Raw genomic sequence first — 16574 nt, 5'->3', positions numbered from 1 at the left:
TGCACTAATAAGGATGCATTTATACCTCAGAATTTCAATATATTTAGCACATAAGAATCTTACTGTAAGTTACACGTAGAATGCTTATCCATATTGGAAAGTGAATATTCATACATTAAATATAAATCTAAAATAATTGTGTTCTGTTTCTGTTATAGATAGAGTAACATTGATTAGATACAAATGATCATGTTCATGATTACAGGTTCACTGTTCACAAAGTTCAGGATCTCCAGAAATGGATAGCCATTCAGCTCTTCAGTTTTCCAAAGACCAAGACTGATATTGAAACCAAATAGATTTGGGCTGATGCTCGGGCCAAAGCTCAAATTTGTCACCTCTCTTTCCTCTGTCAAACATGAAGTCAGGGTAGCTATAAAAGGAAAGGGTTAAGGGCTTCAGAAACTCAAGAACTGCACACACTTATACTTTTTCTATTTATATTCATGATTATTGTTATATGTATCCTGATTATTTCCTGTAATCATTCCTATTCTTGAAATTTTTAGTGAAATAGGAGACATATCCCAGTGAAACATATGAAGCAAGGTAATTATAAAAAATCAATTTAGCCTGTTCTTGGTACCAAGAATGCCAAGAGTAGTGCTGAAATGAAAACAAATTCACCACATCTGGCTGGAAAGGACAGTTGATTTATATCATTGCATCTTCACCTTAAGATGGCATTCTGGGAACACCTGGGTGGATCAACCAGTTAAGCACCTAACTCTTGATTTGGGCTCAGGTCATGATCTCAGGGTCATGCTCAGTTATTGAGCTAATCTTGAGCTCTGCACTGAGCATGGAGAATGGGATTGGAATTCTCTCTCTCTCCCTTTCCCTCTGCCTTTCCCCCAGCTTGTGTGCTCCCACTCTCTTTCTCTTTCTCTCTCTAAAAAAGAAAGATGGCATCCCTGTGATTGGGCAATGCAAAAATCTCAAACCTAGCTTTTAGGAATAATGTGTCCTTTGTTGGTTTCTTCTTTTAAAATATAACCCCATATTGGGTAGAGAAGACTTTGAGAATGTCTTAAGTGCTTCAGCACACTCCACATATTATAATTCCCAGTATCTGCATGTTACAGCCATTTTCCATTTCTATAATAACCTATCTCCTCTAATAAGAAGTGAGGAGAGAGGAGCAGAGGAGAATACCTCCACCATCCGCTTGGAGACAATTGTCCCCAGTGACCTTTCAAAGATCTTAACTTCCTTGTGATTCCTTAGTTTCTTCTGTTAGACAGATCCAGCCAGATTACCTTTGAAAACTTTTTTCTGGAGGGGTTTTAAATTATTAAACTGTGCAGAGCCAAATTGTTTCTCCCCCAATATAGCATGCATTCCTTTAAGAACCAGGATTTTATATATGTCATACAATAAAAATAGAACCTATGCCCTAATCACAAAAGGATATCCTAAAGTGTTTTAAGAAGGGAATGTTGACTAGTAGGGCTATCATATTTGTAAGTTGTATTCACTACATAAAGCAAATCTTTGTCTTTTCTTGGTTCCCATGTTCTACATGAGTCCCTGCTTATTGAAAACAACATTTACTACATGCCTATCGTATGCCAGGAATGCCTCAATACTACTCAGATTACAAAGATGACCAAGAGTTTGACACTGCCCTCAAGAGTCTAGAAAATGGTCTTGCACAGACTGGGAACTCAGTGTATGTTTCATAAATGAAAAAATTATCTAATTACAAGAATTTGCAAGTTCCTTTATAATTTATGTAATTTTGGAAGTTGCAGGGTCATAATCAAATCAACAAAATGAAATGGAATTCTGGGGGGGAAGGTCCTATTGACCAGGTTATTTTTCTCTTGGGAAAAATAACAATTTTAAATCATGTATTTTTGCAATATATATTTTTTGCATGTTTAAAGATACCCAAGTAAAAATTTGCAGTGAAAATTTGTTTTGGGGTCCTATCGTAGAAAAAAAATGTGTGTGTGTGTGTGTGTGTGTTTTCCTTGGGTCACCCAAGCATTCAGTACTTATGTTCCTTACTTTACACTAAAGGAGATAGGAAATGAAAAAATTAAAGATCGACAAAAGCTGACAGTACCACTGTAGAGAGATTCTAGTTTACCTCCAGATTTGACTGACATTTATTCTTTGGCAGGTGAGATGAAATTATGATTAATAATAATGTCATCTATCTTATCAAACTAGGAGCAACCAGAGAGAAACTCTCAAGTACATCTTTGCAGCCAACACATTCTTCGTTAACGACAACACTTATAAGTGGAGGTGAGTAATGATCATTTGCAGTCATTTTTCTTTTATGTATGTAATTCATATGCCATCATAATCACTCTTCAGGAATGGACAACGCAGTGATTTTCAGTATATCAACAAGATTATGCAACCGTCACACTATCTAATTCTGGAACATTTTCATCACTCCAAAAAAAAACCCTGTATCTGTTACTAATCACTTCCCATTTACTCCTTTCCCCACTTCCAGGGACCACTAACCTACTCTCGGTCCCTCTGCCTATTTTAGAAATTTCATGTAAAAAAAAAAAAAACCCACATAAATAGGATCATATTGTATATGATCTTTTGTATCCGACTTTCACATAGCAGAATGTTCTTAGGTTAAGCCACGCTCTACATTTATCTGTAGTTCATTTATTTTTATGAGTGAATAGTATTTCATGGTTTGGATTTACCACATTTTGTTTATTTTTTTAGTTGAAGGACATTTTAGTTGTTTCTACTTTTCAGCTGTTACAAAAAATGCTGCTATGAAGATTCTTATACAAGTTTTTATGTGGCATTTCTTTTGTGATATATATCTTTTTTTTTAATATAATTTTTTATTTTTTATAAACATATATTTTTATCCCCAGGGGTACAGGTCTGTGAATCACCAGGTTTACACACTTCACAGCACTCACCAAATCACATACCCTCCCCAATGTCCATAATACCACTCCCTTCTCCCAAACCCCCTCCCCCCAGCAACCCTCAGTTTGTTTTGTGAGATTAAGAGTCACTTATGGTTTGTCTCCCTCCCAATCCCATCTTCTTTCATTTATTCTTCTCGTACCCACTTAAGCCCCCATGTTGCAACACCACTTCCTCATATCAGGGAGATCATATGATAGTTGTCTTTCTCCGCCTGACTTATTTCGCTAAGCATGATACGCTCTAGTTCCATCCATGTTGTCGCAAATGGCAAGATTTCATTTCTTTTGATGGCTGCATAGTATTCCATTGTGTATATATACCACATCTTCTTGATCCATTCATCTGTTGATGGACATCTAGATTCTTTCCATAGTTTGGCTATTGTGGACATTGCTGCTATAAACATTCGAGTACACGTGCCCCTTTGGATCACTACGTTTGTATCTTTAGGGTAAATACCCAATAGTGCAATTGCTGGGTCATAGGGCAGTTCTATTTTCAACATTTTGAGGAACCTCCATGCTGTTTTCCAGAGAGGTTGCACCAGCTTGCATTCCCACCAACAGTGTAGGAGGGTTCCCCTTTCTCCGCATCCTCGCCAGCATCTGTCATTTCCTGACTTGTTGATTTTAGCCATTCTGACTGGTGTGAGGTGATATCTCATTGTGGTTTTGATTTGTATTTCCCTGATGCCGAGTGATATGGAGCACTTTTTCATGTGTCTGTTGGCCATCTGGATGTCTTCTTTGCAGAAATGTCTGTTCATGTCCTCTGCCCATTTCTTGATTGGATTATTTGTTCTTTGGGTGTTGAGTTTGCTAAGTTCTTTATAGATTCTGGACACTAGTCCTTTATCTGATATGTCGTTTGCAAATATCTTCTCCCATTCTGTCAGTTGTCTTTTGATTTTGTGAACTGTTTCCTTTGCTGTGCAAAAGCTTTTGATCTTGATGAAATCCCAATAGTTCATTTTTGCCCTTGCTTCCCTTGCCTTTTGCGTTGTTCCTAGGAAGATGTTGCTGCGGCTGAGGTCGAAGAGGTTGCTGCCTGTGTTCTCCTCAAGGATTTTGATGGATTCCTTTCGCACATTGAGGTCCTTCATCTATTTTGAGTCTATTTTCGTTTGTGGTGTAAGGAAATGGTCCAATTTCATTTTTCTGCATGTGGCTGTCCAATTTTCCCAGCACCATTTATTGAAGAGGCTGTCTTTTTTCCATTGGACATTCTTTCCTGCTTTGTCGAAGATTAGTTGACCATAGAGTTGAGAGTCTATTTCTGGGCTCTCTATTCTGTTCCATTGATCTATGGGTCTGTTTTTGTGCCAATACCATGCTGTCTTGATGATGACAGCTTTGTAATAGAGCTTGAAGCCCGGGATTGTGATGCCACCAACGTTGGCTTTCTTTTTCAATATCCCTTTAGCTATTCGAGGTCTTTTCTGGTTCCATATAAATTTTAGAATTATTTGTTCCATTTCTTTGAAAAAGATGGATGGTACTTTGATAGGAATTGCATTAAATGTGTAGATTGCTTTAGGTAGCATAGACATTTTCACAATATTTATTCTTCCAATCCAGGAACATGGAACATTTTTCCATTTCTTTGTGTCTTCCTCAATTTCTTTCATGAGTACTTTATAGTTTTTGTGATACATATCTTAATGTGGAATTACTGAGGCACATGGTAACCCTATGTTTAACTTTTTGAGGAACTGATTTTCCAAGCAGCTGCACTATTTACATTCTCACCAGAAAAGTCAGAGGATATAAATTGTCCTAATTACAATCCCTACTTGTTGCTATCTATCCTTTTCATCATAGTCATTCTAGTGGGCATGAAGTGGTATCATTGTGGTTTTGACTTACATTTCCCTAATGACGAATGCTACCAAGCATCTTTTCATGTACTTGTTGACAATTGTATATTTTCTTTGGAAAACCGTCTATTTAATTCTTTCCATTTTTTAAAAATTGGGTTGTCTTTTATTATTGGATTGTAAGTATTTTTTTAAATATATTTTGGAGCCAAGAGCCTTATTGGACAGATATTTTGCAAATATTTTCTCCCATTCTATAGATTGTCTTCCCATTTTCTTGATGGTAACTTTTAAAACACTATAATCTCTAATTCTAATGAAGCAAAATATATCTATTTTTTTATCTTTCATGTAGAGAAGGCAAAACTTTACCTCTATCCATTTTAGGTTTTCATCTGGGACACTAACAAGAAGACAGATTAACAAAAAACAGCTTATTAACATGGGCAGTGCACAACACATGAGAAACCTAAAACAAAGATTAACTCAAAGCAGTGGTTTAGAATTTTGGCTTATATAACATCTAGAACAAAGAACAGTAAGTTTGTAGAAAAATGACTGGACAAAAGAAAGTAGTTTAGGCTTCCAAGGGCAGGAAAAAAATTGAAGGAAAATATCTGGAAGGAAAATGAATGGAGTAAGTTTTGCTTGCGGAGTCCGCTAGTTTCTTCTCTGGGCTAGTAAGAGTCTGTCTCCAGTAAAAGGAGAATTTATATCCTGCCCTTAAGCAGAAAAGCTTTTCCTGTGTTGGCTGCCTCTTAATTGGCTGCAGTCAAAATAATTTTTATGTCAAAGATATTTCAGGGTAACATTCTGGTTTCCTTCAGTCAATGGGGTAAAATCTAAGAAACCATGCTCAACTCAAGGTCACAAAGATTTTTTTTAATTTCTGAATTTTTTTTTTGTAAACATATAATGTATTTTTAGCCCCAAGGGTACAGGTCTGTGAATCGCCAGGTTTACACACTTCACAGCACTCACCACAGCATACACCCTCACAATGTCCATAACCTCACCACCCTCTCCCAATACCCCTCCCCCCAGCAACCCTCAGTTTGTTCTATGAGATTAAGAGTCTCTTATGGTTTGTCTCCACCTCCCCCATCCCATCTTGTTTCATTTATTCTTTTCCTACCCCCCAAACTTCCCACGTTGCATCTCCACTTCCTCATATCAGGGAGATCATATGATAGTTGTCTTTCTCCAATTGACTTATTTCGCTAAGCATGATACCCTCTAGTTCCATCCACATCATCACAAATGGCAAGATTTCATTTCTTTTGATGGCTGCATAGTATTCCATTGTGTATATATACCACATCTTCTTTATCCATTCATCTGTTGATGGACATCTAGATTCTTTCCATAGTTTGACTATTGTGGACATTGCTGCTATAAACATTCGGGTGCACGTGCCCTCAAGGTCACAAAGATTTATGCCAGTGGTCTCTTCTAAGAATTGTATAGTATTAGCTTTTCTATGTAAGTCTTTCATTTTTGTTTATGGTGTGAGTTAGATGTCCAGTTTCACTCTTCTGTGTATAATTATCTAGTTGTCCTAACACCTTTTGTTGAAAAAGCTATTCTTTCCCTGTTTAAATTGTGTAGGTGGCCATAAATGTATGAGGTTCTTTTCCCCCCACCCCGGACTCAAATATATTCCATTTATCTCTGTATCTATTTTTATGCAAGAATCATACACTCTGCATTACCATTTGTATTAAGTTTTAAAATCAGGAAATGTGAGTCCTCCAACTTTTCTGTTTTTCAAGATTTTTTCACTACCCTGGCTCACTTGTGTTTTCATAGGAAATTTAGGATCAACTTGACAATTTCTGCAAAATAACAGCTGGGATTGTGATAAGGATGGCATCACATCTGCAGACCAAGTTGGGAGTATTGCCATCGTAATGATCTTAAATATTCCAACCCATGAATGTAGGACAACTTTCTGTTCATTTTAGGTCTTCTTTAACTTTTTTTTATAATGTTTGTAGTTTTCAGTGTAGAAGACTTGCATTTTTGTCCAATTTATTCCTAATATTTTATCCATTTCATGCTACTGTAAGTGAAATCATTTTCTTAATTTTGTTTTTAGAAGAAGAATAAATGAAACAAGATGGGATTGGGAGGGAGACAAACCATAAGTGACTCTTAATCTCACAAAACAAACTGAGGGTTGCCGGGGGGAGGGGGTTTGGGAGAAGGGGGTGGGATTATGGACATTGGGGAGGGTATGTGATTTGGTGAGTGCTGTGAAGTGTGTAAACCTGGTGATTCACAGACCTGTACCCCTGGGGATAAAAATATATGTTTATAAAAAAAAATTTTGTTTTTGGATTGTTCATTGCTACTGTATAGAAATACAATTTATCATCATATATTGATATTGTACCTTGCCATCTTGTCGAATCCATTTATTTGGTCTAATTTGTATTTGTGTGTTGTGTGCATCTATGCGTGTATGTGTGTTCCTTTGTATTTTCTGTATATAAGATTTATTTGCAAATATATATAGTTTAACTTCTCCCTTTTCAATCTAGATGCTTTTTGTTTTTTATTTTTTTAGATGATTTTTTAAAATTTTCTTGCCATTTTGCTCTTGCTAGAACCTCCAGTACAGCACTGAATAGAAGTGATAAGAGAAAATTTCCTTGTTTTGCTCCTAATTATAAAGGAATGCTTTCATTCTCTCACCATTAAAGTATGATGTTATTGTGCATTTTTCAAATGTGCCCTTTATCAGGTTGAGAAAGTCCTCTTCTGTTACTAGGTTGTTAAATGTTTTTATCATGCAAAGGTGTTAGATATTTCCATATGCCTTTTCTCAGCATATTGAGACTGCTGTGTGGTTTTTTATCCCTTATTTTATTAATAAGACATATTACATTGATTTCTTTATATTGAAATAACCTTGCATTTTTGAGATAAATCTTATTTTGTCATGGCATATAATGCTCTTTATATGTTTCTGGATTTGATCTGTATTATTTTGTTCAGAATGTTTGTGTCTATATTCATAAAAGAAATAAGTGTGTGATGTTTTTGCCTAATATTGGTATCAGAGTAAGACTAGCCTCCTAGGACAAATTAGGAAGTTCCTTCCTTTACTAATTTTTGGAAGAGTTTATGAAGAATAGATCGTAATTATTTTTTAAATGTGTGGTAGATTTTACCAGCGAAGCCATCTGGTCCTGGATTTTTCATTGTGTGTGTGTGTGTGTATGTGTGCGTTTCTCTGATTACTAAGTCAATCTCTTTGCTCATTATAGTTCTATTCAGATTTTCTATTTCTTCTTGACTCAATTTTGGCTACAGTTGGTGATTTCCTGAGAATTTTCTCATTTCATATAGGTTATATAATTGGTTAACATACAATTATTTATTGTATTGCCTTATAACCCCGCTTACTTCTGTAAGGATGATAGAAATGTGTTCACTTTCATTCATGATTTAGTAATTTGAGTCCTCCCTCTTTTTTCTTTGTCTGTCTAAGGGTTTGTCAATTTTGTCAATCTTGTCAAAGAAGTAACTTTTTATTTTATTAATTTCTCTATTGCTTTCTTCTTACCTATTTTATTTTTCTTCTTTCTAGTCTTTATTATTACCTTTTCTTTCTGTTGGCTTTGGGGTTAGTTCTCTCTTACTAAATTTTTAAGTTGGCACACTGGGATATTAATATGAGATCTTTCTTCCCTTATAAACTGGATGTTTACACCCACAAGTTTCCCTCAGTTCCATTTTTGTTACATCCCATAAATTTTGGTAGATTGCATTTCCATGTTTGTTCATCTCAAAGTATTTCCTAATATCCCTTGTTATTTATTCCTTGGACCATTGGTTATTAAGTTTATTTTTAAATTTCTGCATGTTTGTAAATTTCTACCTATTGCATTTAAAAAATTCTTTCCTCTTCAGTGTATTTACTACCTTCCAGAAGTTACCACCCTTAAGCATACAGTTTTAAATTTTAATTTAATGTAATTTTAAAAATAAATGGATTGGGAGGGAGACAAACCATAAATGACTCTTAATCTCACAAAACAAACTGAGGGTTGCTGGGGGGAGGGGGCTTGGGAGAAGGGGGTGGTATTATGGACATTGGGGAGGGTATGTGCTTTGGTGAGTGCTGTGAAGTGTGTAAACCTGGTGATTCACAGACCTGTACCCCTCGGGATAAAAATATATGTTTATAAAAAATAAAAAATTAATTAAAAATAAATAAATAAATAAATGATTATGGAGGGCACATATTGCATGGAGCAGTGGGTGTGGTGCATAAACAATGAATTCTGGAACACTGAAAAGAAATAAAATTTTAAAAAATGATATAGAGACTATTCAACAGTATATTGGAGATATCCTTGCCTCTGTTAGACAGAGCATAATAAGCATAACTTGCAAATGCTTTGTGATTTTTCTCAAAGTACTATTTTTATGCACTATTTTTATAATAATGCATTTGGCTCTTATTTTAAGAAATGTGTTATCATTTTTAAAGTTTATTTTTAAATTATTCTTTGAAGATGGAAAAACTGGGTTTCAGAGAGGCTAAGTGACTTAACAAAAGAAGCAAAAAATTCATGGTAATTCATAGTAACAATTTGCAATTTCAAACCTAACATTATTTCTTCCTATTCTGCCTTCTTCATCTTACTTTTAGTGTGGATGGCAAGGTTAACATTTTATGACCCTCCTTATAAAGTAAGACAATTGTGACCTGAATTCTTTTAATTGGAAAATACATTTCCATATAAAATTACATATATGTATGGAATATGTAAGTACTACTTGTTTGAAGCAATGTGGTGGTGGTGCGTGCATGTGGGCAGGGTGGACTTCTATCCGCTTCTCTCTCTTATTGCTGAAAGTAGTTTTTGAGGCTTCCACACTTGAGCCCTTAAGGCTTCAGTAGTGCAGTTTAAAATTGCTTAAATAAGGTACTATTATGTTATTTAAATGCTATTCACAGTAAAATTTTAAAAAGTAATGTGCATTCTACATCCAGAAAACAAACAAACAATTCTTTTTTGCCCATTACCTGACGTGGGAGTAACCCCATGGTGGTTGTCATGAACTATAGTTTTCAAAAGAGGCAGCTCAAATGTTCCCAAAGCTTTTAAGATCCCCATAAGCACTGTGGCCAGTTATTCACTGATGTGTAAAAACATGTAGACAAATAGACCTAAGAAAATGAAGGAGACAACTCTACCAGTATTTGGTCTGGCTCCAAAACACTCTTAAAATAGATTTTTTTTTAAAGTGGAAAGTCAATATTTACTTATTAATGAACTCTCTAAGGAAGAACAAGGACTTAAAAAGAATCCCAAATCACCACATCCCTCTGAGGTCACCAAACCACTGCAAATCACTTGATTTCTGGGGTACATAAGCAAAGAGTCACTGTAAATACAGGTAAAACTTTGTACCTGGCCTGGAATCAGTCCCAAATTTTTATATGAACTTGACTTGATAAACTGAGTTAGAAAATGGATAGATCTGAAGACACTTAGACACCCTGTTAGCCAAAGCCAAAGTGTCAGGGAGCTCTTAGTAGTCTGCTCTGGCTCCTTTGCTCTGGGGTTATAACCAGATCCCAGTCAGTCTAGCAAAAGGGAGAATATTGGTAAATGCACAATTTCAAGGGGCCCTTCATTCTACCTTAACCCACTATCTAAATGATATGGAAAAGGAAAAGGAAATACAAAATTCACATAGAAATAAAACTCCCTTCTCTTTGTATCTATAGTCCTACTTCACCTAGACTGTCCTCCACCATCACCATTTTGTTTTCTTCAGGATCTCTGGAACTCCATTGTAGCCTTGTTCATTATCTGAGTTGGAAGAGCCACAGTTCTGAATTCTCCTTAAGTTTTTCAGGTGATTGGCCTACACCCTTTCACTTTTTTTGCTCCTGTGCTTAACATTTGAAGTTATTAACATTCTGATGTATTACTCTTTACTCCAAAAAAAAAAAAAAAAAAAGATCGGAAAATCTGAACAAAATTTTTAAAAAGATCAGAAAATCTGAACAAAATTTTAAGAAGGATCATTTTTCAGTTCTTGCCACTGCTTTGATGCATCTCTGTAAGCCCATTGGCATAAGTAAGTACTTAGGCTTCTCACAATCTTTCCATGAGTGGCTCTTTACTATTACTCCCAGAAGTCACTTAAATGAATCAAAACATTAATTAAGTTGTATTCCATGTTGCCATAGATACAAAATTTCTATGGAGCACTAGTCCATAAAATGATCCTTGGAAATGGAGGTCCTTGGGCAATTGCTTTAAAAAAGACTACCCTCGGGGCACCCGGGTGGCTCAGTGGTGTAAAGCCTGTGCCTTGGACTCAGGTCAAGATCTCAGGGTCCTGGGATCGAGCCCCGCGTCGAGCTCTCTGCTTGTGGTGAGCCTGCTTCCTTCTCTCTCCCTCTCTGCCTGCCTCTCTGCCTACTTGTGAACTCTGTCTGTCAAATAAATAAATAAAATCTTAAAAAAAAAAAAAAAGACTACCCTCTTGGGGTTCCACAATACACAATAACATTTCTTTTTATATTAATAATCCTATCACAAAAACATCCATTTAGCCTTTTTACAATCTATGCAGCTCCAATTAATTTGACTACAAAATGTCTTTCCTTAAACATAAAACCAATTTAACAGACCACAGTAATAGTATTTTTAGCATATGCTTTAGTAAATGCTAACTTTGTAAAAAAAAGTCACTTACCCTGTATTCTATTTCTAAAGACAAAGTGACCACACAAGCAGCTTTTGCTTATGTGCTTTAGATAAAACAATACTGTAATTCAAATTACATAATTCCAAAGGAATAAAACTGCTTAATCCCATGCCTTGCACAATTTAACTCCATAAACCCTCTCAAATCAATTGTCAATCTGTTATAAACACATCTATGTTCCTAATATAAGTAATACCCACATTTATTGCTTTCTCCCAAAAATTTAATGTCATGAAATATACAAAATGAATCTCACATCAATAATTCCAAAGCAATTATAAAACAGCCCTTCTCTCCCATTCATTCTGCTCAGTTCCCGCCAATGGTTTTCACTTAAGAATATGGATGCAGTGAAGTTGTTTTCTTTGCTCTCATACTCTGGTATTGATGAGGTTTTCCAAGCATCTCATATATTAGACTCTTCTTATCCCAAGTCAAATCTGGTTTTAAAATTCTTATATTTTGTCTTCAGTTCACTCTATCTTTACCAAAGTTTCAAGAACTTAAAGGACATGAACTTCAAAAACACAAGTCCTACCCTCAGTTTGTTTTGTGAGATTCACAGACCTGTACCCCTGGGGATAAAAATATATGTTTATAAAAAAAAATCATAAAAAAAACACAAGTCCTAAAAGTAAAGTCAATACTATTTTGATGTCACAATTTAAATTAGTATTTCTCAAAAAAATAATGTTTGTCAAACCTAATATAATATTATATTTATAGGCTTATAGTTCAATTTGCACTTGTAGACCAAAGCAGATATGTAGTGTTATCTGGGGCGAAATGGCCAGACAGAAAAACTGAAAGAAAGCAAACCACGTAAGTTTAAAAAGAACAACTTTAAGATTGGTTCTATTTTTCTGAGATGTCAATCGCTTCCTGGAAGGAGTCCAGAATCTATTAAGTGTGAACCCAAAGTACAATTGGGAAAATTTTTAAAACAAAACATTAATACAAGATTGGATCTTCATATCTTAATAAATGTACATCACCCATTTTCTTCTCTCTTGAATCTAGGATTTGAAACACTTCAGTATACTAGTAAAATTTCAAAATTTATGGCTGTGGCAACATTTGTCTCTATATCTTTCCTTGTTTGTTTTAGGTCCACCATGCATGTATATTTAAAAATATAAAGCATTCAGGATTCCTTCCATTGCCTGCAGGACACTGTGAAATTGACAGTCTGTCCTGAGTTGACTAAGAGCTCTCATTTTACCCTCATTTGTGAAGTATATTCCACATCAATAATAGGCAATTCTTGAAGGGAACTCTTTGGCATTGTATCCCCAGTTATTCCATTATTCCACTCTCTTCTTTGTATTTTTCTAATCTGCCAGTTTCCCACATCTTTCTTAAATATAAATTCTCTTTTCCATGTCCAAGACCATTAAGTCTGTCTCATGCTAGGGAATCCTTTGGGCCATCAGGATATCTTTTCCACGGTTTTCACAGCAGAAGAATTCTCCACCAAAAATTTCTGAAAAGGAAATCCTGTTCCAACGTTTTCTAAGAGTATGTTCTTGGAGCAAAATCTTTATCCCTACATGTCCCTTGATCCTCGAATGTTGAGCTTCTACCTTTTGGGTGATATTTTATACTTCCATGTTATCACGAGCATCACTGTCTGCTATGATAAGATATTTCTTTATTTTCTCAAATATTTCTCTCTCAATTTATTACTTCAACATGCATGCAGGGGTGCCTGGGTGGCTCAGTCAATGAAGTGTCTGTCTTTGGCTCAGGTCATGATTTCAGGGTCCTGGGATCTAATCCTGCATCGGGCTCTCTGCTCAGTAAGGAGCTTGTTTCCCCCTTTCTCTGTGCCTGCCTCTCTGCCTACTTGTGATCTCTCTCCTGTGAAATAAGTAAATAAAATCTTTTTAAAAAGATGCATTGAAAGTTTTGCTTATTTCAATTCTTTCTTTCTCATATACAGTGTTAATGCTATAGCCTACATTTGAGTTTATATTTATATTATATTTATATTTATATTTATATTTTGCTGGCATATCAATTCCTGAAGGCTTTTTGTGTAAAGACATATTTACCTACTGTCTCTGAGGTCTTCTTGCAAACTCTCAGTTTCTCTGGCATCAATCTCTTAATTGCACTAAGAATTTGCATTACAGTATAGATGCTTGTTGTCGTAGAATGGAAGCTGATTGGCACTTCTGGAAAACACCAGCAGTTCAGTCTTTCTGCCTATTGTGAGACAGATATCTAGTAAACTGGCTTCTTCCCATCTCCACCCAGCATCATATGTAGTTAACATTAAGCATGCAGTACCCAGCATGCCTGTCTTTTCTTCACTAACCAATGATCTCCACATTAGACTTCAAAAAGAGTGAAAAACATTAATCATTTTTATAATATTTGTGCAAATATAAATTGTTTCAAATAATCTTATTCCAGTGTTATTTCATAATCTCAGGTTATTTTTGTTGTTAGTTTTCCTCCCCCCCCCCTCAAAAAATGAACTAAGTATAATTAAAAGTTTATTTTAAGGAATTCCAATTATCCCTTTTCTGCTGTCTATTCCCCCTACCTGAAAATTTCTTCCAAGACAGCATGGAAACATGGTCCCATCTTCAACTACTACCACTTCCTTACCACCCCCTTTCTAGGGTAGCTGAGTGATCAATTAACTTTTGCATCAGAAAGGCTTAGATTCAGATCCTAGCTCTCTCCTATTACAAGTTATGTGACAATGGAGAAATTAAGTCTTCTGAGTCTTATATATAAAATTATGATCACAATTACTACTTAATTAAGAGGATTACTGTCTGCCCAAATAAGATAAACTATAGTAGACATATAAAAGAGTCAAATATGCCTTGTTTTCTTAGCAAAATTAACCGGATCACTAAAAATTAAGTATCAAAATGTTGGATTTCTAAAATTTGATCAGAAAACTTTCAGTAACTAATATTCAAGTCATAATTGGATGTTAATATTAATACTAATAAGATAATAAGACTGTCTATTTATTGGTTACACCCCTGATGGCTACTTTTTGTTTTTACATAATTAGGAGCCACAACCAGTGTCATCACGAAGATTGAGGTAACTGTCACAAATGCAACAGTGACAGAGATTCCACTTTCAAATGTTTCTTCAACATTACAAAGTTCCCAACACAAGAGTAAGTATAAAAAGTTATGCTGAAATGTTTAACTTATGTGGTGGATAGCATTAAACTGGGAATGTTTTCCAGCCCATAGCTACCAAAGAACCATGCCCAATGTGTCTTCTCTAGTCTCTGTTGAACAGGACAACCTTTTGGCAACTTAGCTTTGTACCATGAAACTTTATCCCTCCATAGCTACAAACGGGTGGGTGCCAGGAAAGATCAATTCAGGGCCAAGCAGTAATCTATGATATCACCTAACACAAAAAGTGAGCTTGGCAACAAATTAGAAAACTTTCATGAAATGGGAGAATTCTCTTTTTTTGTTTTAAGATTTATTTATTTGGCAGACAGAGATCACAAGTAGGCAGAGAGGCAGGCAGAGAGAGAGGCGAAAGCAGGCTCCCCACTGAGCAGAGAGCCCAGTGTGGGGCTTGATCTCAGGACCCTGGGATCATGACCTAAGCCAAAGGCAGAGGCTTTAACCCACTGAGCCAACCAGGCACCCCGAAGTGGGAAAATTCTTAGAAAGAAACAAATTGCTTAAACTGACTCAGGAAGATAGGTAGTCTAAAAAGATATAAAAATAATCAAGATATTACATTGCATTAGAAATTTTTAATGGTTCCACGAAGAAAATTTCCAGCAGGATGGCTTCAATATCTATATATTCTCTACATATTTTCAAAAGAAATGATACCAGTTCTTCTCAAACCCTTTCAGGAAGAGGAGGAGGGAAAACCACATAAGTCATTATTTGAGACCAACATTATCTGGGTACCAAAGCTAGGAAAAAAATGAAAAGAAAAAGCAAGTAAAGAAAACTATAAACCATTATCCTTCGTGAACATTGATGCAACTATCCTTACCAAACTAACTTTGACACATATAAAAAAGGGACAGAAAAATAAACAAGTGAAATTTATCCAGAAATGTATGACTGTTTTAATAAATTAAAATCAAGGACAGCAATGCACTATATTAGTAAAATCAGTAGATGCAGAAAAAGCATTTGACAAAATTTAACACCCACTTTTAATTAGAAATCTCAATAAACTAGAAATAAAATGTAACTTACTCAAATTGAAAAGGACATCTACGAAAAATGTATGGTAAGCATCATTCTTAATAGTTAAATATTTCATGCTTTTCTCCTCTTAAGATCTTGAACACAGCAAAGATGTCCATTCTCACCACTTCTATTCAAAATTATAACCGAAGGTTCTAGATAGTACAATAAGGTGATGAGAGGTAGTAGGTAAATACAGAGATTCATTCATGCAGAAATGAAAAAACAGAATAGTTTTTCTTAGCAGACTACATCTTTATGCAGGAAATTAAAAAATCAACAGTAAAACTGTAGAACTAATAGAGTATTTCCTATCATAAGCTATATGATATTAAAAAATAAATCATGTTTCTGTATGTTAACAATGACAATCCAAAAATAAAATTAAATGAATAGTGATATCTACAAAAGTATCAGAAAGGATAAAATATTTAGGAAGATATTAATAGTCAAAGTATAAGATTTGCATACAGAACTATAAAATATTTCTGTGGGACATTAAATATCTCAATAAATGGAGAGACACTACATATTCATGGATTGAAAGACTCAATATTTTAAGATGGCAATTCTCCCCAAGTTGATAAATAATTGATTTATATATTAAATTGAATCCCTATCAGTGTCACAGAATCATAACAAATCATTAGAAATTGATAAGCTGATCCTAAATAATACATGAAAATGAAAAAAAACTTCAAATAGTCAAGACAGTTTTGTCAAAAGAGAACAAAGTTGCATAAGCCAACTTCAAAACTTACTTTAAAGCTATAGTAATCAAGACAGGTGTTTGTGAAATGATATTCACAGTAACGTTATTCATTGGAGTCACACTGGGAACAATCCAAATGCCCATTCACTGTTGAGGTGGAATATTCCATGGGATTTTCCAT

At 35.0% G+C, this 16574-nt stretch overlaps 1 protein-coding gene across 2 annotated transcripts in view; it reads left to right on the top strand.

Moving 5' to 3' along the window:
- EMCN (endomucin) overlaps positions 1–16574 on the top strand; it is a 108648-nt gene that overhangs the window by 40979 nt on the left and 51095 nt on the right. For both annotated transcript variants that reach the window (XM_004748172.3, XM_004748173.3), the window contains 2 exons: positions 2179–2256; positions 14517–14627. In XM_004748172.3, coding sequence (XP_004748229.1) covers positions 2179–2256; positions 14517–14627 — 189 coding nt within the window. The remainder of the gene's footprint in view (positions 1–2178; positions 2257–14516; positions 14628–16574) is intronic.

Source organism: Mustela putorius, unplaced genomic scaffold, assembly GCF_011764305.1.
Source record: "Mustela putorius furo isolate JIRA1106 unplaced genomic scaffold, ASM1176430v1.1 tig00003871_pilon_pilon_pilon, whole genome shotgun sequence".
In the NCBI taxonomy this organism is placed as follows: Eukaryota; Metazoa; Chordata; class Mammalia; order Carnivora; family Mustelidae; genus Mustela; species Mustela putorius.
The sequence above is the reverse complement of the archived record's forward strand: the minus strand, read 5'-3'. Positions and strand labels throughout refer to the sequence as shown.